Source organism: Lissotriton vulgaris, chromosome 3_1 (assembly GCF_964263255.1).
Source record: "Lissotriton vulgaris chromosome 3_1, aLisVul1.2, whole genome shotgun sequence".
Classification (NCBI taxonomy): domain Eukaryota; kingdom Metazoa; phylum Chordata; class Amphibia; order Caudata; family Salamandridae; genus Lissotriton; species Lissotriton vulgaris.
Window position 1 is genome coordinate 92,378,921 of NC_141689.1, and position 24,604 is coordinate 92,403,524.

General features: G+C 44.3%; 1 protein-coding gene across 1 annotated transcript in view; it reads right to left on the reverse strand.

Annotated features, from left to right (window-relative positions):
- SPEF1 (sperm flagellar and cilia associated 1) overlaps positions 1-24,604 on the reverse strand; it is a 60,728-nt gene that overhangs the window by 15,122 nt on the left and 21,002 nt on the right. The window contains exons 2-5 of the mRNA XM_086962851.1: positions 17,146-17,257; positions 12,585-12,741; positions 11,421-11,463; positions 7,921-7,993 (exon numbers count right to left, since the gene is read on the reverse strand). Of these exons, the coding sequence (XP_086818977.1) occupies positions 7,921-7,993; positions 11,421-11,463; positions 12,585-12,741; positions 17,146-17,257 (385 nt within the window). The remainder of the gene's footprint in view (positions 1-7,920; positions 7,994-11,420; positions 11,464-12,584; positions 12,742-17,145; positions 17,258-24,604) is intronic.

Below are 24,604 nucleotides of genomic sequence, written 5' to 3' on the forward strand. Positions count from 1 at the left end.
TCCCCCACAACCCTCAGAATTTGCATTATTCCCACTCATCTTAATACATCTTTAAATAAAATAATACTGCGCCTCTGGCAACTCACCTCACCAACCTCTACATTTATCTGCCCTGTTTTTGCCCAAATTGAATAAAAACATTTTATCCTGGCACCTAACCACACCACCCTCTCTTCAATTCTTCACAGACCGCCCCAAAAAAAACCATGGCTGGCTGCCACTCATCCCTACACCCTCCACGCCTTCCCTCCGTATGGGGGAAGGCATGGACCTAGGTCCTAAGCCATGCTCTCAGCACTCCCTGGAGCAGAGAGTAACGTGCTGCAGTGATTCCCCTGAACTCTCTCCCATTACCAATACCAAATACTGGCCAAGTACAGGCACCTCGATTAACTGGACACTAAGACTTTGTGAACTGGTCGACTAACACCCTAAGTGCTTACTCTGGGCATGTCTTAAGCCCCCTTTTCATGCTGGGTGGTCGGATTTTGGTAAATTTGGATTTGTGAATAATTTTACTATATTGTCAGCAAACTTGGCTCACACTTGCTGAACTGTCCAGCCTTGTGCCAGGGTCGCTGAAAAACCACGTCAGACGGTAAGCGAGGGCTGAGAGTTAATTGGTTCTGGCGTTCTGCCCCATCGACTGGCAGTAGTAAAGCAGAGCCCGCAGTGGATCCAAATGTCTTAGGTTCTGAACATTTCCATATAGGACAATCCCAGTCATTGGGCTCTGTTCTATTTGAGTAGTATGTCAGCGTGGCACTTGCTTTGGGTTTGTTTTGCAGCCACACAAAGGGTTAGGATCTTTCTCGTTCTTTTGTGTTCAAAACCAACTGTCCTACATTCCTATCTAGGAATAATGTACATATTATTTGCAACAAAAAAACAAGCATTTGCAATGCAAAGGTCTCGCATTAGGAAAGTTTGAGCTATTGGTATTGTAAATGACACATCTTTTATTTATGTTTTGTTTTTTGAAAATAGCGAAATTAATAGCTTTATCATTCACAATGCCAATAGTTATAACTTTCGCAAATGTGACGCTATAGGTGTCACTGACACTGTAATTTATGTAACTTGTATTGATATTACAAATAACAATGGCTTTTAATTTTTTTCCAATAATTAATACTTAAATAAAAGTTATTGTAATTTACAATGGCATTAGCTTAAAGTTTTGTAAATAACTTTTGTGAAGATTATGTTCAGTGTATTTTATTGTGACGAAAATCCAAGAACAGAAGTGAAATATTAACATCTTTTTGTTACATTTGTAATAAAGCTTGAAACATTGAGAGAACATATTTGAACCAGGTGTTGTTGAATGGCTGCACAGATTGATGCTGTGGTGGCGCGGAGTGATGTTGTGATAGCGAACGAGTGATGCTGTGGCGTTCAGTGATTCTGTGGTAGCATATAGTGATATTGTGGTGCCCCTGAGTGATGCTGTGGTGGTGCGGAGTGATGCTGTATTCTATGTTATGTTTTGTTTTGCTATCCTATGTTTTGTTTTGTTATGCTATGCTATGTTTTGCTATCCTATGCTTTGATTTGTTATGTTATGCTATGCTGTGTTTTGTTATGTTAATGCTATGTTTTGGTATGCTATGCTATGCTTTGTTATGCTATGTTTTGTTATGCTATGCTATGTTTTGTTGTGTTTTATTATGCTATGCTTTGTTTTACTATGCTATGTTTTGTTATGCTATTGCATGCTATGTTTTGTTGTGTTTGGTATGCTATGTTTTGCTATGCTATGTTTTGGTGTGTTTTGTTAAGCTATGCTATGTTTTGTTGTGTTTTGCTATGTTTTGTTATGCTATGTGTTATTCTGTTTTGTTATGCTACGTTTTGTTATGTTATGCTACGTTTTGTTATGCTATGCTATGTTTTGCTATCCTATGCTTTGTTTTTTTATGCTATGCTATGCTTAGTTTTGCTATCCTATTCTTTGTTTTGTTATGCTATGCTATGTTTTGTTGTGTTTTGCTATGCTATGCTTTGTTATGCTATGCTATGTTTTGTTATGCTTTGCTATGTTTTGTTGTGTTTTATTATGCTATGCTTTGTTTTGCTATGCTTTGCTATGCTATGTTTTGTTATGCTATGTTTTGTTATGCTATGCTTTGTTATGCTATATTTTGTTATGCTAAGCTTTGTTTTGCTATGCTATGCTATGTTGTGTTTTGTTATGCTATGCTATGTTATGCTATGCTTTGCAATACTATGTTTTGTTATGTATGCTATGTTTTGTTGTGTTTTGTTATGCTATGCTATGTTTTGTTGTGTTTTGTTATGTTTTGTTATGCTATGTTTTGTTATGCTATACTTTGTTTTATGTTATGTTATGCTAGGTTTTGCTCTGCTATGTTTTGTTGTGTTTTGTTACGCTATGCTATGTTTTGTTCTACTATGCAATGTTTTGTTTTGCTATGCTTTGTTATGTTATGCTATGCTTTGTTTTGTTATGCTATGTTTTGTTATGCTATGCTAGGTTTTGCTGTGTTTTGTTATGCTATACTTTGTTGTGTTTTGCTATGCTATGTTTTGTTTTGTTATGCTATGTTTTGTTTTACTATCCTATGCTTTGTTTTGTTATGGTATGCTATGCTATGTTTTGTTATGCTATGCTGGTGAGGGTGTATGAGTGTGTGTGAGGGCGAGTGAGGGTGAGTGCGTGTGAGGGTTAGGGTGTGTGAGGGTGAGGGGGTGTGAGTGAGGGTGTGTGAGGGTGAGGGGGTGTGAGGGTGCGGGTATGAGGGTGAGGGGGTGTGAGGGTGTGTGAGGGGGAGAGGGGGTGAGGGTGTATGAGAGTGAGGGGGTGAGGGTGTGTGAGGGTGAGAGGGGGTGAGGGTGAGGGGGTGTGAGAGTGAGTGAGGGTGTGTGAGGGTGAGAGGGTGAGAAGGTAAGGGTGTGTGAGGGTGAGTGAGGGTGTGTGATGGTGAGTGAGGGTGTGTGAAGGTGTGTGAGGGTGAGGGGGTGTGAGAGTGAGGGTCTGTGTGGGTGAGGGGGTGTGAGGATGAGAAGTGTGAAGGGGTATGAGGGTGTGTGAGGGTGAGGGGGGGTGAGGGTGTGGGGGACTGAGGGTGAGGGCGTGTAAGGGTGAGGGTGGGTGAGGGGGGTGTGAGGGTGTTTGGGGGTGAGAAGGTGAGAGGGTGAGGGGGTGTGAGGGTGAGTGAGGGTGTGTGAGTGAGGGTGTGTGAGGGTGTGCGAGGGTGAGGGTGAGTGAGGGTGAGGGGGTGTGAGGGTGAGGGGATGTGAGGGTGAGGGGGTGAAGGAGGGTGAGGGGATGTGAGGGGATGTGAGGGTGAGGGGATGTGAGGGTGAGGGGATGTGAGGGTGAGGGGATGTGAAGGGGTGTGAGGGGGTGAGAGGGTGTGTGAGGGTGTGCGAGGGTGAGAGTGTGTGAGGGTGAGCGGGTGTGAGGGTGTGAGGGTGTGTGAGGGTGAGGGGGTGTGAGTGTGAGGGGGAGTGAGGGGGAGGGGGTATGAGGGGGAGGGTGCATGAGGGTGAGGACGTGGGTGAGGGGTGTGAGGGTGTGGGGGTGTGAGAGTGAGGGGGTGTGAGGGTGAGGGGTGTGAGGGGATGTGAGGGGGAGGAGGTGGGGTTGTGAGGGTGTGAGGTTGTGAGGGTGTGGGGTTGCGAGGGTGTGTGGTTGCAAGAGTGTGAGGGTGAGGGTATGAGGGTGAGAGGGTGTGAGGGTGAGGGTGACAGGTGTGAGGATGAGGGGGTATGAGGGTGAGGGGGTGTGAGGGTGAGGGGGTGTGAGGGTGAGGGGGTGTGAGGGTGAGAGGGTGTGAGGGTGAGAGGGTGTGTGAGGGTGAGAGGGTGAGGGTGAGAGGGTGTGGGAGGGTGAGAGGGTGCGATAGTGAGAGGGTGTGTGAGGGTGAGGGTGTGGGGTGTGAGGGTGAGGGCGTGTGAGGGTGAGAGGGGGTGTGAGGGTGAGAGGGGGTGTGAGGGTGAGAGGGGGTGTGAGGGTGAGAGGGTGTGTTAGGGTGAGAGGGTGTGTGAGGGTGAGAGGGTGTGTGAGGGTGAGAGGGTGAGTGAGGGTGAGGGTGAGGGGGTGTGAGGGTCAGGATGAGGGGGTGTGAGGGTGAGTGGGTGTGAGAGTGAGGAGGTGTGAGGGGCGTGTGAGGGTCAGGGTGTTTGGGGTTGTGAGGGTGTGTGTGAGGGTGAAGGTGAGGGTGGGTGAGGGTGGGTGTGAGGGAGGGGAAAGGTGAGAGGGTGTGTGAGGGTGAAAGGGTGTGTGAGGGTGAGAGGGTGGGTGAGGGTGGGTGAGGGTGAGTGAGGGTGAGGGGGTGTGAGGGTGAGGGGATGTGAGGGTGAGGGGGTGAAGGAGGGTGAGGGGATGTGAGGGTGAGGGGATGTGAGGGTGAGGGGATGTGAGGGTGAGGGGATTTGAAGGGGTGTGAGGGGGTGAGAGGGTGTGTGAGGGGGTGTGAGGGTGAGAGGGTGTGTGAGGGTGAGAGGGTGAGTGAGGGTGTGTGAGGGTGTGAATGAGGGGGTGTGAGGGTGATGGGGTGTGAGAGTGAGGGGGTGTGAGGGTGATGGGGTGTGAGAGTGAGGGGTGTGAAGGTAAGGAGGTGTGTGAGGGTGAGGAGGTCTGTGAGGGTGAGGGTGTGTGAGGGTGTGTGGGGGTGAGGGTGAGTGAGGGTGAGAGGGTTGTGAGGGTGAGGGGGGTGAGAGTGAGGGTGTGAGGGTGAGTGAGGGTGGGTGAGGGTGTGAGGATGAGAGGGTGTGAGGGTGGGTGAGGGTGAGGAGGTGTGAGCGTCAGTTTCAGAATCAGGAGAGGCAGAGTCAGCACAGTCGGCGAGGGATCAACGTGTCTAGAGGCAAAGCACAGCGGATGTAGCATTGCAGCTAGCAAGTCGAGTGTTGTCAAACTGAGTCACTAGAGAGATGGCAACACAGCAACAGCATTTGAGGAGCAAGGCTACTGTAAACAAGCACAGTAGACTTTCATTTTCGTCCAGAAAAAAAAACAGGAAAGGTGCAGAGAACACCGAACAAAACACGGCTTTACCGGGAAATGGATGGAGAAAAAACAAGCTCTCGGCATTGCTGTGGTAGGGGGCGGGGGAGCGGGAGCGCATTCCTTTGAAGTCTGATGCCAAGGCTCAGACAAATCGTGGTGTGGGATGTGCACGCGGGGGCGGGGGAGTGGCAGCCTTTGAAGTCTGATGCCTGAGGCACAGACAAGTGGCTGGCTCTGTGCACGCGCATAGCTCACATGAACTGTGCGCGATCCGAGGCTAGGTACACTTTTCTTTTCCGCTTACTATAATCTCACCTATTTATCCCTGCAGGATATAATAGGCGAGACCTAAAACTTGGCGTTGAGTTTCTGGAGTTTGTTGGGACTGATGGAACATTGAGATTCTTATGTGGAGTTTAATAACTTACCTCTGTTGTCAATATTTCTTCTTAGGGGGACAATTTTTCCTGCTTCCCCACCACTCCAAACTAAATTTGAACTTCTTCATACCGTGGGGCACGGCCCTCTAACTTGTAAAAATAAGTTCCCCACCTGACACTATTTGGCGTACCTCTTTTCAGTTACACAGCTTGTATCTTAATGCACGCTCTATTCCGAAGCATGCTTCTTAGCTCTGGGATCCTCTAGACGCTTCCAAAAGAGATTTATGTTTTTATTACTGGCTCATGGCTTCACTCTACTGCCTCCCCATCTATTGCAGTAGTATTCCCTGATGACTATATTTTAACCAGACTTGACAGGCAGTTGAGAACTGGTGGGAGGGGACTGGGCGAGCGGGGGGAAAGGGGCTAATGCTGCATGAAGCCCATTAAAGATCACATGTCTTGTTCCACGGCCTGATAGGAGATGATTATTTTTTAACTGGAAACTACCTCAAATCTAACCCGGAAGGGGACTCTGGTCTATCGCCCTACTGGTGAAAAGAAAGATTCTAGTTCTAAGCTCATGGAATGGCTAGCTCCACATATCCTAGCAGCAGATAGTTTTTAGCTTTTAGGATATTTTAATTATCATGTGGACAAAAGTTCTGATCCTGATTCAATCCGTCTATTTGCAGATTTGAAATCCCTTAGCCTCCATCAAAAGGTGGTAGGTCCTGCCATATTGCCGGATACACTAGTGGGTTGCCCTCCCCCTCCCACGCCCCCCGCCGCCCGTTGCTCTATGTGGACTGACCACTTTTCTATAAATCTCCATCTGGTCATAAAGAAATCTAGAGCTGTTAATCCTGATATTTTAAAATATACTAGACCCTGGAGGAAGGTAGTTCCTGCTGTCTTCTCCCCTGTCTTTACCCCCCTCCTTTGAGATATGAATCTTCATCTAAATATATTCGAGGGCACGTTTATGCAGGAGTGAGATGTTATTGCACCTCTGGAATCGAGTAATATTAAAACAAAAATCCAAATGGTACAGTGAAACCCTAAAGAAGGAAAAAAACATATGTAAGAAATGTGAGTGTAAATGGAGAAAGTTCAAATCAGATGAGGATAAACTACTTTTTATATCTGTAGTAAGAAAATATTTAAAATACACCAATCCTGCAATAAGGACCTACATAGTGATAGAATAAACTCTGCAAGGAATTCTTCAAAAGAGCTTTATACAATTTTACATGAATTCACCGATCCGACGATGTGTTTCTCCATTATCCCAGGTGTTCTGAGATGATCTTGCAGTACACTTTGAACAAAAGATCAATAACATCTACCAATCTCTCTCAAATAATGTGGCGTTGACAAAACCTTTCTGGACATCTTAGCAAGTACTCAGCCTACCACCTTGAAGATTTTTAATTCTTCTACCCCTGAACAAGTATTGAATCTGCTTAATAGGATCACATTCAAATCTGCTGTGGATCCCTCCCTCTGACATTATAGTCACCTTGGCTGCAATACCTCTTGCTCCTATCACAGACCTATGCAACCTTTCATTTAATCTGGCAACCCTTTGTATTAAATGGAAAGCCGCTCGAGTCAGACCCTTTCTCAAAAAACCTATGGCTGACCCTACAGACTTGCAAAAGGACAGACCATATCATTGCTCGCTTTGCTCACCAAAGTTACGAAGTCCTTGGTAAATCAACAATTGGAATAATTTTTTGAATCAAACTCCCTGTTAGACTCCTCCCAGTCAGGCTTCCGTGCCTCTTATAGAACAGAGTCAGCGTTAGTGGAGGCCACTGACACAATCAGACTTGCCTTCGATCAGAGGAATTTGCCTATGCTGATTCTCCTTGATCTATCAACTGTGTTTGATATAATTTTCCACTCAGTCCTAATCCAGAGATTGGGTGGGATTGGTGTCAGCAGTAAAGCTCTCAAATGAGTGGAAAACCTATTATCGGAGCGCACCCATACAGTACACCTGGATCCTTACAACTCTAAAAGTATAGTCTTGGATAAAGGGGTGCCACAGGGATCGATTCTGAGCCCCACTCTCTTTAACATACATGTGGCTCTCCTGGCCAAGCTTATCAGGCCATGCGGCTTCAATACAATTTCATACGCTGATGATACAGGCCACTAAGGGACCCTACATAAGGTGGCATGTTGTTGGTTGTCTGGTGTTTGTTGACAAGTTTTTGGTATTGTTGACGCTCAACTATGGAATTCACTACCATTATTGTAGGGCACTTTGCTGCACCTCAGGAAGGATTGCAAGACCTGGCTCTTCTCCAATAACTTCTCATCACCTGTCTCCTCGCCCATTCTCTTGCCTCAAAACATCAAGAGGATACAGAAGGACACCTTTGTTATCGAGATCGCTCTATGACGTACCACAATACACGATCATGATGCAACACAGCATAACCACAATGCTCACTCCTTCATGTTTGTCCCAAAACAGGAGCCTTCTTAGGTTGTACCAAAAATGCATTTAACATATGTGCATCTATTTCTGTTGGTGTGAGAGCTTACCCGGCAGGTTCACTTTTCGCAGGAGGCTGTGCATTGCTGACTGGGGCATTGTTTTTTTGTTTTGGTGAATAACCTACATAAAATAAAAAACAAAAGAGCTGTATAAATATTTACAGATGCAGCAATGAAGATGACCCTACATTGAAGAGCTGCACTGGATAAGGTCCATAACAGACAACAGAGAGTGACTCATTTAGACTCCACGAAAACCCCATTGTCACCAACATGAGACCTCAAGGTGGAAATCCATCTGATGAAACCCACACAGGAAGCTACTGAGAGAAGGAAATCACAAACACTCAGATCTACAGAGCTAATTCACACCCACCAGCCCACCACAAGGATGAACCAGGGGGTCTTTCTCTCACATTGTCATCATCCATCTCAACACTAAGGCCCTAATTATGAGTCCAACGGTCCATGGACTACAAGACTTGCGGGGGCGCGGCAGTGTTTGATCAGCCTATTAGGACTTCAAAAGTCAGACGGCCATTGCACAGCCGCAGCCGCCAGGGAATCTCCGTTCTCTGGTGGTCCCGCAGCACCTTGAGGCCCGCAATATGCTTGGGGGTGCCCTGAGGCACCGCCATGCATATTACAATTTTCCTCATCGCCAGCGCTGTTATGAGGTTCTTCCTCCATGAAAAGGTTGGCGGTGAGGAAAGTAGTCCCTGTGCACAGGGGTGCATGCAGGGGGGCACATGTTGTGCCCCCCCTATATTTCTGCACCCCCACTTCCTGCACATGAAGAAATGCACAACTTGGTGCATTTCTTCCTGAGCAGAAACGTTCACTGGTGGTCCCACGGCGGCGCTGTTTCAGGCTCACCATGATTGGCGGTGCGGGGCAGTGGCGGTGGCGTGCCTCCTGCCCTCGCACCGCCAAAAGTCATAATCAGGCCCTACGTGCCTCGCTCCAAGACAAGGACAAGAGCACTTCTCAGGTCACTCGTGCGCGACACTAATATGCTTCTCAGTGACAATACTTTTAAAACCACACAGCCCCATACCGGATGTAATGAATGACCAGAGGCGTCATCTTGCCTTATGTTTGGGAGTGGAGCTTAGGGTGTGATGGGAAAACATGCAGGTTTGTCGCTTTAGTAGACTGGTGGCTCTGAATTAATTCTTCCAAATGCCATTCTTTGCTACCCTCCTCCACTCACCTATCACTCCCTCCCACCCCCTTCCCGCACAGGAGTAATTGCAGACATTTAGTAGCTGGTATGTATCTTATACCACCCGAAATTGGGAATACCATGTGGAATTCTGGTCACAGAGAATTCCTGACATCCAGTGCTGGACTTGGAAAATAATTTCGTACTTGAGGCGGGGGGGGGGGGGCAGGGGTGGGTGAGAAGATGTGACAGAGGAAACATGGGGGGACATCAGGAGTGACGCTTGAAAAGCAGATCTGACAGTCAGCTCATGCACTCATTATAAAAAAATCTGCTGCAAAGAAATTGTCAATAAGGACATATGTGACAGTAAATCTTTTTAGCTTGATTTATTTGCCACAAACAGGTGGCCTTTTAAAATATCTTACAGGGTTCTGACACCTGCTGCAGAGATCTCTGTGTGTCCAGCAATTTTAAGGGAGTTATAATAGCAGTAAAATAACTGTGGTGGTTAAGGCAGCTCTGGGAGAGTTATGTGTATTGTCCAGGCACAGTTTTGATGCATGAAGTAACAAAGGGTTAATGTGCCTGCTGCACAGCACATTGTAGAACATGCAGATCACAGATTGGAATTTTATATAGATGGTAAGTGGCAGTGCTTATATAGAAAGGCAGTGCTTTTGAGACCGAGAGTCTTTTGCTACTTCTGGTAAGTCACAATCCTTGTAATGTAGCACAGTGAACTATTTATCGGCATCAAGGAGCTACATGCGAAGTGTAAATCATGGGGTTACATGCTTATTGTTTCCGATGTTATTGTAAGTTTGCAAAAAAGGGTTCCTTTGGGTTGTAATGAAGTCTTGTTAGTACAGACAACCTCAATCACTGCATTACGTTTTATGTTCTGACTATGTGTTTTTTCTGACCATTCACATTTAACATATAAAAATCTACAAATATGGACACAATGTAATTCCTACACCTTATAATGCCCATTGTCGTATGTAACATTTCCTGTGCTTCGATTTTGACACTTTTTATTTGGTGTATTGTGCCTCTGAGTCTGATGTAAAGCGCTCTGACACCCTATGCTGGGACAAATTCGCTATAAAATAATAAAATATTAGTAGGTGCCCATGAAAACATAGTGCAATTGCTCTCACACACAGAAACATCCTGCATTTTACAGTGAATGCAAATCTCTTCCACAGGAGGTTGAGCAAAGTCAAAAACCTGCCTCCAAGTCATAGTTTCTTTGTGGAGTGATAAACTATGTCCCTTTGATTCCTTCCATTACATTGGCATATAGGTTAGACTCTAGGAGCCAGATGTACAGAGGTAATCGCAAACATGCATGTTCAAATGTGTGTATTACACATTTTGTGATTCCCAATGAGCTGCAAATAGTCCTGCCTCATGAATATTCGTGAGGTAGGTATCGGTTTGCGACCCATAGGGAATTGCAAAAAATACCAGACATGGTGGCCTGCAGGGGTCAGCAGAGCACCACGTCTATGATTACTTTTCGATAAAGCAATCTTTTTTTTTTTTAAAGGCAGCCCATTTTCCTTAAAGAAAAACAGGATGTGTTTCAAAAAGAAAAATGAAATTTCTTATCATTTTTGAAGAGTAGGCAGTGGTCCGTGGGACCACTGCCTGCTCTTAAAAAATGTTTTTACAAACATTCACAAAGCGGAAGGGGGTCCCTTGGGGACCTCTTCCCATTTGTGAATGGGTTATGACGTACTTGAAGTAGGTGGTAAAATGCAAATGTTTTGCGACCACATTTTGGTTACAAAACATTCTTACATACCACTGTGATTCGGTGGTAGGAAGGAACGACATAAACACACCCCTTCTTAATACCAAAACCCAAACCCAATTTGTGATTTGGCAATAGGTTACCAAATCATAAATAGGGATTTGTACATTTCAAAAAGCCCATTTGTGTTCGAAAACTGGCCTGTTTGCAAGCACAAAATTTCTTAGTACATCTGGACCTAGAAGGCTCCCAGCTAAGATCATAGTTGAATAAAAGAAGGGATGATGTCCCTTTAAATCAGGCCTTTGTTTTGGGCTTGGTTAGAAGTAAAAAAAAGGAAAGTCCCCTTGCTGCCTGCATGTTGCCGCTCCACTCGGAATGCAGGCAATGGGCAGGTTCTGCTCAATTATGTCCTGGTATCTGATAATGGCACCAGGACATCAAAGACAGCATGTTTTCCTGTATTGACAGGTCTCGGATCCGGCCAAGAAATAGCCATTAGATCCATGATCCGGCGGGATCCCCCTACTTTCCAGCACTACTGACAACTCATTAACAGGTGCCGGGTGGTTACAATTGCTTGGCCATCGACATACTACGGTGGAGATAATTCTGTCTCACCTGAATCTTCATGATTGTTCTCTTCTGCATTTTGGCCTGGCTCCTGCAAAAAATAAAACACATACAGTATTTAGTTGACCAAATTCTTTGACATTTTTGTTGCTGTGCTTCCTAGCACAGAGGATGTATGCAGTGACATATGATGCTGTGTTGGCCATCAGACTTTCTTTCTAAACACGGATTCAAGACCTACGCGGGTAGTTAACGGAGAAGTCTGGCCAGTGACTTTGCAGAGGAGGATCCAGGCCTTAAAATGGATCCCAAATACAGATGCAATGGATGCTAAGGCTACCTGTTTGTGAGAAGCCTTATTTAAAAATCCTGTACAGTAGAGATGGCGATGCCTCTGGATCTGGGTGGCCTGGGTGGTGGTACAGCTCAACGAACAATATGGTGGAATTCACTTTATCCCCCCAACGCTAGAACCTGTGTTTCTAGGCTCACTTAAGAGTATCAGGCTGGTACTCCTTATATCTGAGGGTTGTCAAAGACTGCTGGCTAAAATGTAGGTGGTACAGAATGCAGGGGTGTGACTGGTAATGGAGCTAAGCAAATTCAACCATTGGTCTGAACTCAGGAGAAAACTGGAAATGAGTATTCGATTTAAGACACAATGCTTCTTACACCGCTATATCCATCTAGATCAATTTATACTTCCCCAAAATTATAATATTCTTTTAAAAGAGATAATAAATATTATCCCAACACATTTTAAGCTGTATATAGACCTGGCAAAAGAATAATGTTGATCTGACATTCAAAAACACATGAATTGACCAGATGTAAAATATAAATCAAAACTAATTTGTTTATCATAAAATAGTCCTTAATTGAATAAATACCCAGTCATCACAATCACTAGTGAAAACAACATTGTAATTCAAACCGAAAATATAAATTCTTAAAACTTTTTGGGGAAACTAAATTCAAAATTCAATAGAATCACCTTCTCGCCTGATTGGTGTAAATAGGGCCAAGCGTGGCACAATGTCGATGCCGCCGCAGCGTCACAAAAAAGTAATGGAAATGCTTCGTAAGCCCTTCATAAATAAGGGCCCAAATCTTTTACATTAACAGCAAGACTCTAGCAAGTCAGAAACCTGTAAATATCTCTAAGCTCCACACAACATAGGTGCGCCCTATGTAAGCAGAGGTTTTACTCACCCGAGGAGTGTCTCCCGCCTCTTTGCTTTGCTTCTGTTTCTCATCAATTTTCTGTCTCAGGGTCTTCAGCACAAGCTCCACCACCCCAGGCGAGCCCTGGGCAACCTTCTGGAGCACGTCATATGGGATGGAGAAGTTCAGTCGGCTCAAAACTTTCCTGCAAATGGTCAACGTTACCACAGTGGCATTGGGTCGCAAAGCTTTGTTTTACCACTTAAAAAAGAATCACCAGGTAGCAACTGATTGTAAATATCACGTTTTAAGGTGGTTGTACCAGTTGTATCCCAGTACTGGCCACAACTGGTATCCAGCTATACATAGGACATTATCCTAAATGGATTGCGTTATTATCAGTGAGAGAGAGAGAAACTCTGTTAATTGAGACCGTGGTCATTAACCGCATGCGCACTAGCGGGTTTTCCCGCTGCGTGCTGAAAATTCAAAAAACCCGCGTTACGTGACAAAGCCAGCTCGTCATTTGCGCAGCGCAGGTAACGCCCATGACGAGCTGGCTTTGTCACCAGCATCGAAGGGGTTAAACAATGAGATCGAAATGCATCACATCAATATCAAAACCATACAAAATTTATAAAATCAGGCTGTTACTCTCCATGCCGCTTACTATATGTTATACAAAATTTAAAAAGAAAAGGCATTCTATGGGTAGCACAGACATAAAAACGTTAAGAAGAATTTTAAAATACATGCTATACATAATAAAACTGGAAGATATTACATTAAAAATAGGCAATTTCGATATGTTTCTCATTACAGTACTATCCGATATCTTATAGGCTTGCAATCCCTCGTAACTTAGCTTTTACTTGTATCTATCAATATAGGTTCCTCAATTTGATTTATTTTGTTGTTCCTGTGCTAAGCGATTCACCTTTTTCAGAAAGTTCCCAAGTGCAATTGCTATTTCCAGATTTCTATTCCTATCAATAAGTTCGTTGCTTGTACACGTTGTCTTATGCCATATTTTATAAATAAAGGTCGTAAGAACCGTTTTCTCACTTCTAGACATCTCAAGCAGTCAAGTAGTATGTGCAGCATTTCACACTTGGCCCCCAGGCCACATTTACATATACCATCTGGATATAACATTTCTGCCTTAACTCTCCCTTCCATTAGCCAAGGGATGGTGCCAATTCGGATTTTCCGTATCTCCCACCTAAATGCATAATTTGGCAGGGTTTCTAAGTATGGGTACCCAGTCTCATTTTCCCATGATTCTATCATATTTACCACAGATTTTTTGTTTCTTAGATATCCTATATCCTGGCTTCTGGAGCACTCCCTTCCTTGTACTCTAAGTGCACTCTTCGTGAACTCTACATCTAGAGAGTTTTGGTTTACTCCCACTTTTAGATTCCCGATTATTTCCTTTATTTTTCTTTTTGCGTCTAGTGCCCATCTTAGGTTACTGTGGCGGATTTCTTCACTACACCAATGTGAGACCTTTTTCCCTACCCCCTGGGATTGGCCTTTCCAGAATCTTACCATCGCCATTTTGGCCTGAGTATTCCTTCCAATCATATCTGTTTCCAGTCTAATTGCCTGTATCATAGATGACTTAGGTAGTGACAATAATGTTTTCAGGGCCTTGCCTTCCTCCCGATCCCAGCCTCCCTTTCCGCTTAGAAGGAGCACTTCTGTACCATACAGTACTTGGGGTGGTATCATGGCCTCATATGCTTTTAATATCGGTTTGTGTGACATATCCCCATAGTTTTTATTGAATTTTTTCAGGCCACAAATAGAGGAAGATGCTTTTGCGTTTTGGTGTGCCAAATGTATGTCCCATTTTAAGGAGGATTCAAACCAAAGACCAAGATATTTATATTCTTTTACCGTTTCTAATTTTATTTTATCTAGGTACCAGCTAAAATTCTTGGTCCCTTTACCAAAGCACATGATCTTTGTTTTTTCCATGTTCACTGTCAGCAATTTATCCTTACAGTAATCATGGAATACATTTAGTTTTCTTTGTAGCCGGAGCTCTGTCTGGTCAGTAATCACAAGATCGTCTGCATACAGCAAGCAAGAGACCTTTCTACTATCCATTCTCGGGCTCGCGCTTCTTTCCACCTCTAGTGCTGCTGGGAGATCCACTAGAAATATTGAAAAAAGGAGTGGAGCTAGGACACAGCCCTGTCTCAGTCCATTCCCTATTTCAATTTTCTTTGTCAGCGCCCCTTGTGTATCGTTAATGACTTGGGCCCAGTTCCCTCTGTGTAATTCTTTCAAGATTTCAAGTAAGCACACCGGGATTTCATATATAAACAGGCACTCCCATAGTTTCCCCCGGTCCACTGAATCAAAGGCTGCCCGGAAGTCGACGAAACAGCAAAAGTTTTATAAGCTTTATTATCAGTGGCGGCCCGTGCAGGTAAGCGCGGTGGGCGGCGCTGTGGGGAGGTGAAAGTGACAAACGACTGGATAGGGAATGGAATATAAATAAATAAATAAAAACACTTCTCTTGAGCTAGTAAGTGTTTTTATTTATTTATTTTATATTAGCTATCCCGTTGTTTGTCACTTTCAATTGTATTACATTTTTCATACACTTTTTACTAAATACTTAATTCTAGTCTTATTTATTTACAAAAATAGCTTTATTATAGATTAATATAATCCATATAAAATGATTCAGTTTTACAACATCAATTCCGTATATACACATTTAAAATTGATTAAGAATGATATAAATGTTCTACAAATTTCCAGATGTATTGGGTTTGTGAAGAAACATATTCTTGACTTGTGGAGAGTGGAGCAAGATGCCAAGCCAAGGGAAGTCTGAATGTGAGAATGCGCCAAGAAGCCACATGTGCCTTTACCGGGGAGCTTTAGGCCTGTTTTCTTTCAACCAGAAACCCTCTGACAATACTCAACAACATTAGGTGATGGTCAGAGATGGGTAAGAGCTGAAGGAGGTTAAAAAACCCAAGTGAAGCCACCTTAGGACAAAGGGAGGGTCTGATTAGGATATTGGCGGTCTGACCGCCAGCCCGCCGTTGTAGTGATCAGGAGAACGCTGCCTTGCCGGCAGCATCCTGACTGCCATATTAGGAGTACACCGCCGGGCTGGCGGGGTTGCGTTGGCGGTGCCACGGTGGCGGCATGCTGCAGCTCATAGAAAGAGCCCAAAGCATAGGCTGTTGCCATGGCAGCACTATGTCATGCATGGCACACAGTGAACGCACAACAGTGCAAGCTGAGGGGAGCACAACATGTGCCCCCATGCACAACCCCCATGGTCAAATTCGCCCTGGGGCCCTCTTTGGGACCCCTTCCCTGCCTTTCCACCGACTTTTTCATGGGAGGTCCCGCCATGAAATGGTCGGCGTGAAAAGGTTGTCGGAAAGGCAGGTCGTGATCAGTGCGGCGGTTCCGTCATCGGCACCACCGCCATTGATCACTGCTTTCCCCACCTTCTCCCTGTCGGGATCCAGGATCCTGGCGGTGGCAGCGGTCTTACGTCTGGCTTGTAATGGTCCGACCACCAACCTTGTAATCAGGAGGTCAGACCACCAAGGAGGCGGCGGCTCGGACTGCCACTGTGGGTACGGTGGTCTTGGGACCGCCGTACTCCTAATCAGATCTAAATGAAAAACAAGAGACGTTATGCAGGATGGGGGATGTCTCAATGTGTAGCCTGGACAAGCTGGAAGTGGGCTTGGTGATGAGCAGGTTGGGGTATGTCTAATGTCCCTATTTACATAGAAAGGCAAAATGTGTGGGGTCTGGGGGCAGATCTAGGGACAGCAATCACTCAAGCAGAATATTTGCTCAACACACCCTCAAGAAAATAAAGGCTTTTCAGTGATCAATATTGAGTCTTAGGTGCCCCAAATGTTACTTTCAAATAATCTTCAATATGTCCGCTGTGGTGCCTTCAACCAATCAACAATAACGTGTGCATTTTTAGAGGACATGTTGACCCGAAGGGTTACCTTGGTGCTGTTGACATATAACAGAAATACACAGTTAACACTAGTATTAATTTTGATCACAATCTGAATGGTTAAAGTGCGGGCAAGGTCAAGTGGAATTTGCACCAGTGACTACTGGGTCAAGCAAAGATCCCTTAAGTGGTTGCATTGATCCAGAGTTTTCCAAAGTTGGTCCTGGCGGGCGGATCCATGCCAGATTTTTAAGATAACTACATTTATCTAAATATGGATATGCTAAAAATCTGTCATGGATCTGGCCCTCCAGGACAGACTTTGGGGAACCCTGCATCAATCCATTGAGCCTCCAGTCGCAGCTGGTTCACTGGGCTAATAGTACTTGGCATGATGTTTGTAGCCCTATTCCTAATATAATAAAAGAAGATTTACACATCTCAGAATGCACAGAGCTGTTGCCTAAAAACCCAGAAAGCGCTGGCCTGGGGCCAAATGGCAGCAGCGAGAACTTTTAAACAGCAAGCCGTCTGTATTTCACAGGCCCAGCTTCTTACCACCATAGGGTCGTTTGAAGTATCAGACTTTACAAATGCCTGCAATCTCTTTTCTGATTAAAGTGACAAAATAAGCCTCTTCCTTGCCTTTACCTGTTGAGAATGGTCCAGTTGCTGAGCTTCTGTTGCATGGAGTTGGCTGGAACGTAATTGTGCATTTCCACAAGTTTTGGAAAGAAATGTTTTACAACCTCTGCAGCCAGCACTGGAATGAAAACAAAACGTTTTAGGATTATGGACAACTGGGGCTACATGCTGAACGGTCCCAGGGCCGGCGTTAGGCATTTGCAAGCTGTGCACCTGCACAGGGCCACCAAACCCCAGGGGCCACCGCACCAATATATATCCTTAATATAACAATCCTCTGAGGATGGATACATATTTGCGTGGCGACCCCAGTGGCAGGGATTTGCCGGCCTCCGGCTCTGTTCCACTTCCAAACACCCTGACCCTAAGCATGGGCGGAAAATCCGTTTCGCTCGCGGATTTTCGGGAAATTCGCAATCCGCGAGATTCGCGAATCTCCCGCAAAATCCGCAAATACGCGAGCAGCGGATTTTGCTCGCACTGCTCGCACTGTTCGCGTGAGTTCGCGGCTTCCCAGTACAACTTCGCGCCCCGCGAATAAGTGCTAAATTGCAGAAATACGATCTTAGCAAAACTGAAACTACTTACCAGGTTCAAAAGTTCAGGCTCATCATTAGTAGCCATTTCCTGTAGTGCTTCCTGAGGGGCCCCTCCAGAGTTCAGTTGCCAGTTGCAACTATTATGTGACCCTGCTCTGAACCTCAGAATAGTTACACATATGCCACAAAGGTCCTGAATTACAGCTAAGGGAGACAAGCAGGAGCCAGGCTGGAAGTTAAAATCCATTAATCAGCCCCTAATTCATTATTGTCAGTTGGGGCAGGGCAGGTATTGTAACTAATTTTGCAACAATGAAAGCACTTAGCAAGTGCAAAAGATCACTAATCAGGGCGCACTAAGGAAGCAGGTGCCAGCTAAAAAAATATTCTGTGACACATTAATCAGCCCCAAATTAATTCAGGTCACTTGAGGCAGGGAAGGTGTGCTTTGCTTTGCCGAAAATAATGTACACTGGACAACCAGAGGGTGTGGTGATGAAACAGAGGGTGGCATGGGTGGGCCAGAGGGTGGCATGAGTAGTCAGAGAGTGGCAGTGGTGACAGAGAGTGGCAGTGATGAAGAAGAGTGTCCCAAACAGGCTGGACACGTAGAAACAACAAGTTCGCAAAACTTGCGACCCGACAGGTAAGTTCGCAAATTGCGAAATTGTAAAAACCCTCGCGAACTGGCAGAAACACGGGCGAACACAAAAAAAAAAAAATCCGCAAATTCGCGGGAATTCGCGGATTTTGCGGATTGCGAGTTCGCAAATCCGCAAAATTCGCGAACGCGAGATTCGCAACATTCGCCCATGCTTACCTGACCCCCCTCTTCACTGGCCTCCGCGCCTCTTCATGGGCCTCCTCTTCCGGGAGCCCCTACCTACGCTCCCTGCCCAGGCCCTGCCATGAGCCTAGAGCCGCCCCTGATGGTCCTTTTGCTCTTTCTGTATGGATGACGGAACTAGAATCAAAGAACAGTGAGAAAAACATAAACGCAGGGGTTTATTTACTCGCAGTCTGTCTTCGTCATCGGTGGGATCACAAACGCATCTCTAACTTGAAATGTGTTTATTGTACGTCACATACATTCTCGGGCTAATTCACCGCATAGACATTACCAACCAAATGTTTAGTTGCTAGTTCATTTAAGAACAAGAGCTAAAATATTTTCAATTAACCCCTTCAGTGCTGATGACGAGCCCAGGCTCGTCATGCAGCACGGTGCCCGTGTGCTCATGACGAGCCTGGGCTCGTCATGAGCCGTGGAACGCTCACACGCGGGGCTAATTCCCCCGCTGTGCTGAGTGTTCCATTGCGCGGGCGGGTTCATGACGAGCCCAGGCTCGTCATGAGCACAGGAGCACCGTGCTGCATGACGAGCCTGGGCTCGTCATCAGCACAGCGGCGCTGTGCGCGGCCCCCCTCCCCCCATGCACTGCGGGGAAATTAGCCCCGCAGCGAAGGGGTTAATGAAAATGTATTATTAACAAAATTAGTGCAAGTAGGCATAAATAAGAGAAGTATGTTGAGTAGGAGACTAAGTAGAGATAGACATTTAAAAATTCTACAAAATAACTTGGTAACAGCATCAGTATAGTGAATGCCTCATACCAATAAAATAAACATGTTAGCAAGTGGGTGACTAGGCAGAGCTGGTCTGGGAATGGTCTCAGGGAATCCAGTATACGAAGAAGGGGATATTTTAGGGGTAAGCACAGTTTTTAAGATTTTATAGTCCGGCCCAGCGCTATCGATAGCACGTACCCTGTCCCTGGATTGATTCCACAGCTCGAACCAACTGCCTCCATTAGGGAATTCAAATTTTGGAACACAACCAACTCACAGCGGATCGGGGCTCCGACCCAGTTTCTTCGCCTAAGCCAGTTCCAATTTGTTTGGCCACACGGAACATCTAGGAATTCTGATTCTTACATTCACGAAGACGCTCCTCTCCGCTGCGCCTCATCCTTGGTTCACGTCATCCCCTCTGGAACATTATCCTGTCTCCGGGCAAGCCTGACTGCCCCCTAATACATGCTCCCATCCCCCTAATCAAGATACATCAAAGGGCCTTGACTCTACTCAGTAAGGCTGAGTCAATATAACAATAAATCAAAACAGATGCCAATACTGAGTGCTACTCCTTAGATTATTCAATATCTAGACCTAGGAAGCTAAACATACAGGTCCACACTCTTTAAAGTGCCATTAATCATTTTGTTTGGCAAGAAGCTTTTAAATTGCTTATTAACAACATAAGATAGCTATACAAAATTTATATTTACAAAAAGACAAACTTCATCCAAATCAAGACACATCACAGAGACACCAACAAACACTCAATGCATCCCTTCATTCATTCCTTCAAGCATACTCAACCAATCAGCACAACATCCATCCGCCACACCCGGTCGGGCTTAATGCAACCACACAAAACATTTTTGTGGCCACAGACCAGGAATGCAAATCTATCAACCGGGGTCAAACAACCATAGATTTCTACTCCAATCTCACTGCGGTGCACAACTAAATCAAGACTACCACAATCTACAAAATACAATAATTATTTACAGTGCACCAAAAATATAGATTTGATTGATCAAACAACACACAAAAAGGTCGACTAGTTTCGAACCCAGCAGTTTATAGGGTTCTCATCAGGACCACAGATTTCTTGTTCAATAGACAGACACAATCTGCTAAGTCTGAGCTGGAACAACAGAGTAAATCATAGTAAATGTCTTAACTATGATCAATCACTGTAAGTAATAATTTCTGTTGAACCATATTTTTCTGTAGATATCTTTTCATCACCTTGTCACATTGCGCCCATCACTGTTCTCTCACGTGTCACTTGCGCCGTCACCCGTTTCATGAGCACAATAGTGCACCAATTCCTCCTTGGGTTACCCTTGCAATTTATACCCACAGTGCCGATATAACTTTCCTTATATAAATTGTTATTCTAAATATCTGATGCTAACAGCACTTTTTAAAAACTTACTATGAGTCTGCCTCTTTTCTTCCTGCAATGCTTTGTACATACGTTTATTTGCCTTTTTCATTGATACCGGTTGAAACGTTGTTGTTTAATTTCTACTTTAAATTAAAGGCACTGCGACTTTTTAGTAAAAATTGATGGCAAGCTTTAAAAATATTTGAAGCTAAGATATAGCATTTTGATGAAGATTTGACCTGAATTTGAATTATATGTAAAGAAAACTCTGAAACTGACCAGATTGTTATATTTCCGTGCCATGTGGCGAAGCAGCTAATTTCTTACATTGTTCTCACAATAACATTTCAGCGGTGAACTTTTGCACATATTTGCATGCACGACAATATTGTTTTAGTTTCCCCGAAACTAAACTGGTTTACACATCTAGCTCCGCTCAACTTTATCACAATGTCCTGAACATCATGTACAAAGTCTCTTTTCGCACTATGTACAAATGTAATCTCTATCTTCATCCCCGGAGTTCCAAGGCTACCTATATATCCATAACAGGGGAAAGGATGAGGTCCGTTGGCTAGACTGCCGACTTTGGTGCTGGAAACCAGGGTTCGAGCCTCGGGGCCGCGTCCACATCCTGTGATTCTGGGTAAATCACTTAATCTCCCCCTGCCTGAATGTGTAATGTAAATACGGTGCTCATGTAAAGCACTCCAATACCTTCGGGTCAAGTTCGCGCTATATAAATATGCAAAAAAATACAAATAAATAACATCACTAATCTCATACGCACACCACAAGGCTGCTTTCCATTATAAAAGATGAGCATCCCGATAGATTAGGAGAGGAGGCAATTCAGCTAACACCGAGGGTCCAAGCATGTTTAGACTTCACCACACTGCGGTCTGACATCTTATGAGGAGTGTCCAGTTTGTGGCCATTCATTCTCTCCCATCAGGTAATGGGGTTTGGGATCGTCCCTTGGGGGCATTCTAGGCTTTACGCCACACACACTCTAGGTGCACTTAGTGTTGGGTTCGTAGGAGTTCGCTCAATTACTTCCTTGTTTTATATGCTGATATATATACACTGATGTAGCACCATGGTAGAACTATATCTACTATTTACTCTTTTGGTGCTTGTTATCATATTTATCTGCTTCTGTCTATCACTCATTGCAGCACATGCATTTTAAACAAGAATAACGTAGGTTCAATAAACTTATTGAAAACGTTTCACTGTGTATTCTCTGTATACTTCTCTGAGAGTAAGTAAGCATAAGTGGTTGGGCGAAAAAGGTTCTGAACTGTTTCTACGATCCCTGAGGGGTCAGGGTTGTCATGTTCAGTGGTTGCCAGAAACCGTTCGCTCACGGGTAAGGTTAGGGGAGCTTACGGTGGGACTTTGAGCTAGCTGGTTTAAAGGTCAACATATCCTGTGGAGGTGTCCGGAATCAGTCTAGACACCAAGCCCTTAGTTTATGTTGTCCAACAAAGCACAGATCTTGTTGATTAGTAGGAACTACACAACAAGACAATGTTATTTGGACTAAGAGCAACCTATGCCACCATTATTCAGCCCTGCCCAGGATAAATGTACGTGGCATGCTGGCATGCCTGTTCATATATGGGTAAATTATTTATTCAGATCAATAGAAATGGCAAACGTTCCGTGCCTGCCAGCACCAACAATGCCTCTAAGCCAGGGCTCTACAACCTTTTCACTAAAAAGAGCTAATTATGTTAAATAAAAATCATCTCAATCTATTTATATTATTAATGTTGTACACATCAGACAATATTACATTAGTGGCCACCCTCAGTAAGATCACAGCCGTGGTCACCTCAGTTGCCAGCAGGAATACAAAAAAGGCTTTGTCAGTTTGGAATGCCTTTGCCAGGGTAATACATAATGGCCACAGCTCTAATGCCCCCTGGCATGAGGGAAATAATATTAGTAATACATCTCCCAGGGCTGCATGATTTATCATTCAAATACCAACTTTCAATATATTTTGGAAATTATGTGCTCTGAACATGCACAGCATTCTATATCAAATGCACACTTTTCAATTTTGAGATACATATATTAATTCAACCCAACTAAAGCTTCTAATTTAGTAGCTACTCACAGGTAGTTGGAGAGCTACTCACAGCTCATGAGTTACTCACCGGAGAAGCCTGGTGTAAGCTATGCTGCGGCTGCTGTGGTGCCATTAGAAACTAGGAGGTGCTGAGTACAGAAGAATACCAGATTTAGAAGGGAAGCAATTTAAATAATTCCTTGTTATCATAAGGCCAAGTTGAACTTGTGATTTCAGTTCATTGAGGGCAGACGCGATATTGGGAAGTAGTTTAGCTAATATAACTATTGTGATAGAGTATCTCAAAGATAGTATATTACATCAAGATCTTTATCAATAAAGCAATGCCACTGTCCTGGTGCAGTCAATGTTCATGATAAATGGAATCATACTAAGGACAGCGTAGCACCAACGAAGAACTGGGATTCCGATAAATGAGGGCAGAAGATAAAGTTCTGAGCCATGAGGACTTTGGAAAACCATGAGGGAGAACTAAGAAGGTAACAGATATTGGCTAAACAGGAAGAGGAAGTTCTCTGAAGTGGAGGGGATGATCTAATAGGCCTACTCTGGGGGCTCAGTGACTAATGCATCCACTGTAGGAATCTTTGGTGACAGGTTCGAATCCCAGCGTTTCTACTTAGCCTGTGTTCCTCACCTCATCAAGTGTCTAAAATAAGACCCACAAAACTGGGTAATAGTATGCATGTTCACCACCACATCTGTGTTTTTCGTGTGTTACATTGAGGGGTCACGTGTTCATCCAAGAGAGCTGTTCTTCATACTGCCCTCTTGGTCTGGATCGCCTCTTTTTTGTTCAAATTTGTATTTTGTTTAAAAATATATATTATGTTAAAAAAAATCCAAATGCACTTTATATTTTTATTTTATGCATGGAATATATCCACATAAACCACACACATAGAACCACATCAATAGGGCCGGGTTTGCATGACTACACAAATATTTTGTTATGTTTACACTTTCAAACAAGAATTGTCAAAGCTAACAGGTCTGGCATTGGCTGCCAAGCAATTGACTTTACCAATGTTTGTTTCTTATCAATGGGTTTTGGTAAACCATTCAAAGATAGGTGCCTTTGCAGGCACATGTATGTGCAGCAGCACACACGGGCAGCAATCTCTAAAGGCCCGATGTAGGTCACCAAATACCGGTCGATAACGGCCGATTTCGGCCGTTACCGACCGGTATTTGAAGATGGAGATGTAGGGGCATGTTAAAATACAGATTCGGTAATTTTACCGAATCGGTAATTTTACCGATTCTGTAAAATACCGAATCGGTAAAATTACCGATTCTGTATTTTGACATGTAGGTAGCCCTGCAAACAGTGGTACAGGGGTTTAAGAATTCGTTATTTACCACCAACTAGAAGTTGGTGGTAAATAATGAAAACCCTTTAAAAAGATTTTTTTTTGCTTTTTAAACAGTGCCATGTTGCAGACATACATGCCCTAAGGGCATGTATGTCTGCAACATGTGCACCCATGCACAATTGAGGGGTGCAACAGGGTGTCAAAGTGACACCCTCCCACCCTTCTATGTTTTCCCCAATTACCGAATCGGTATTTACTGATTCGGTAATTAATATTCATTCCTATGGGCCTCCAGGCCCATAGGAATGAATGGTAATTACCAAATCGGTAAATACCGATTCGGTAATTACCGAATCAGACCGATTCGGTAATTAAATCGGTAAAATTACCTACATCCCGAGTGCCAGTTCTTAAATACCGAATCGGTATGATTCGGTATTTAAGAATCAGTAATCTGGGATTACCTGCATCGGGCCCTAAATGAGTATGAAGCTCATATGAAGATGGCTGCCACCTGCAGAGCACTGCGGGTGCGGCATATAACCAACAG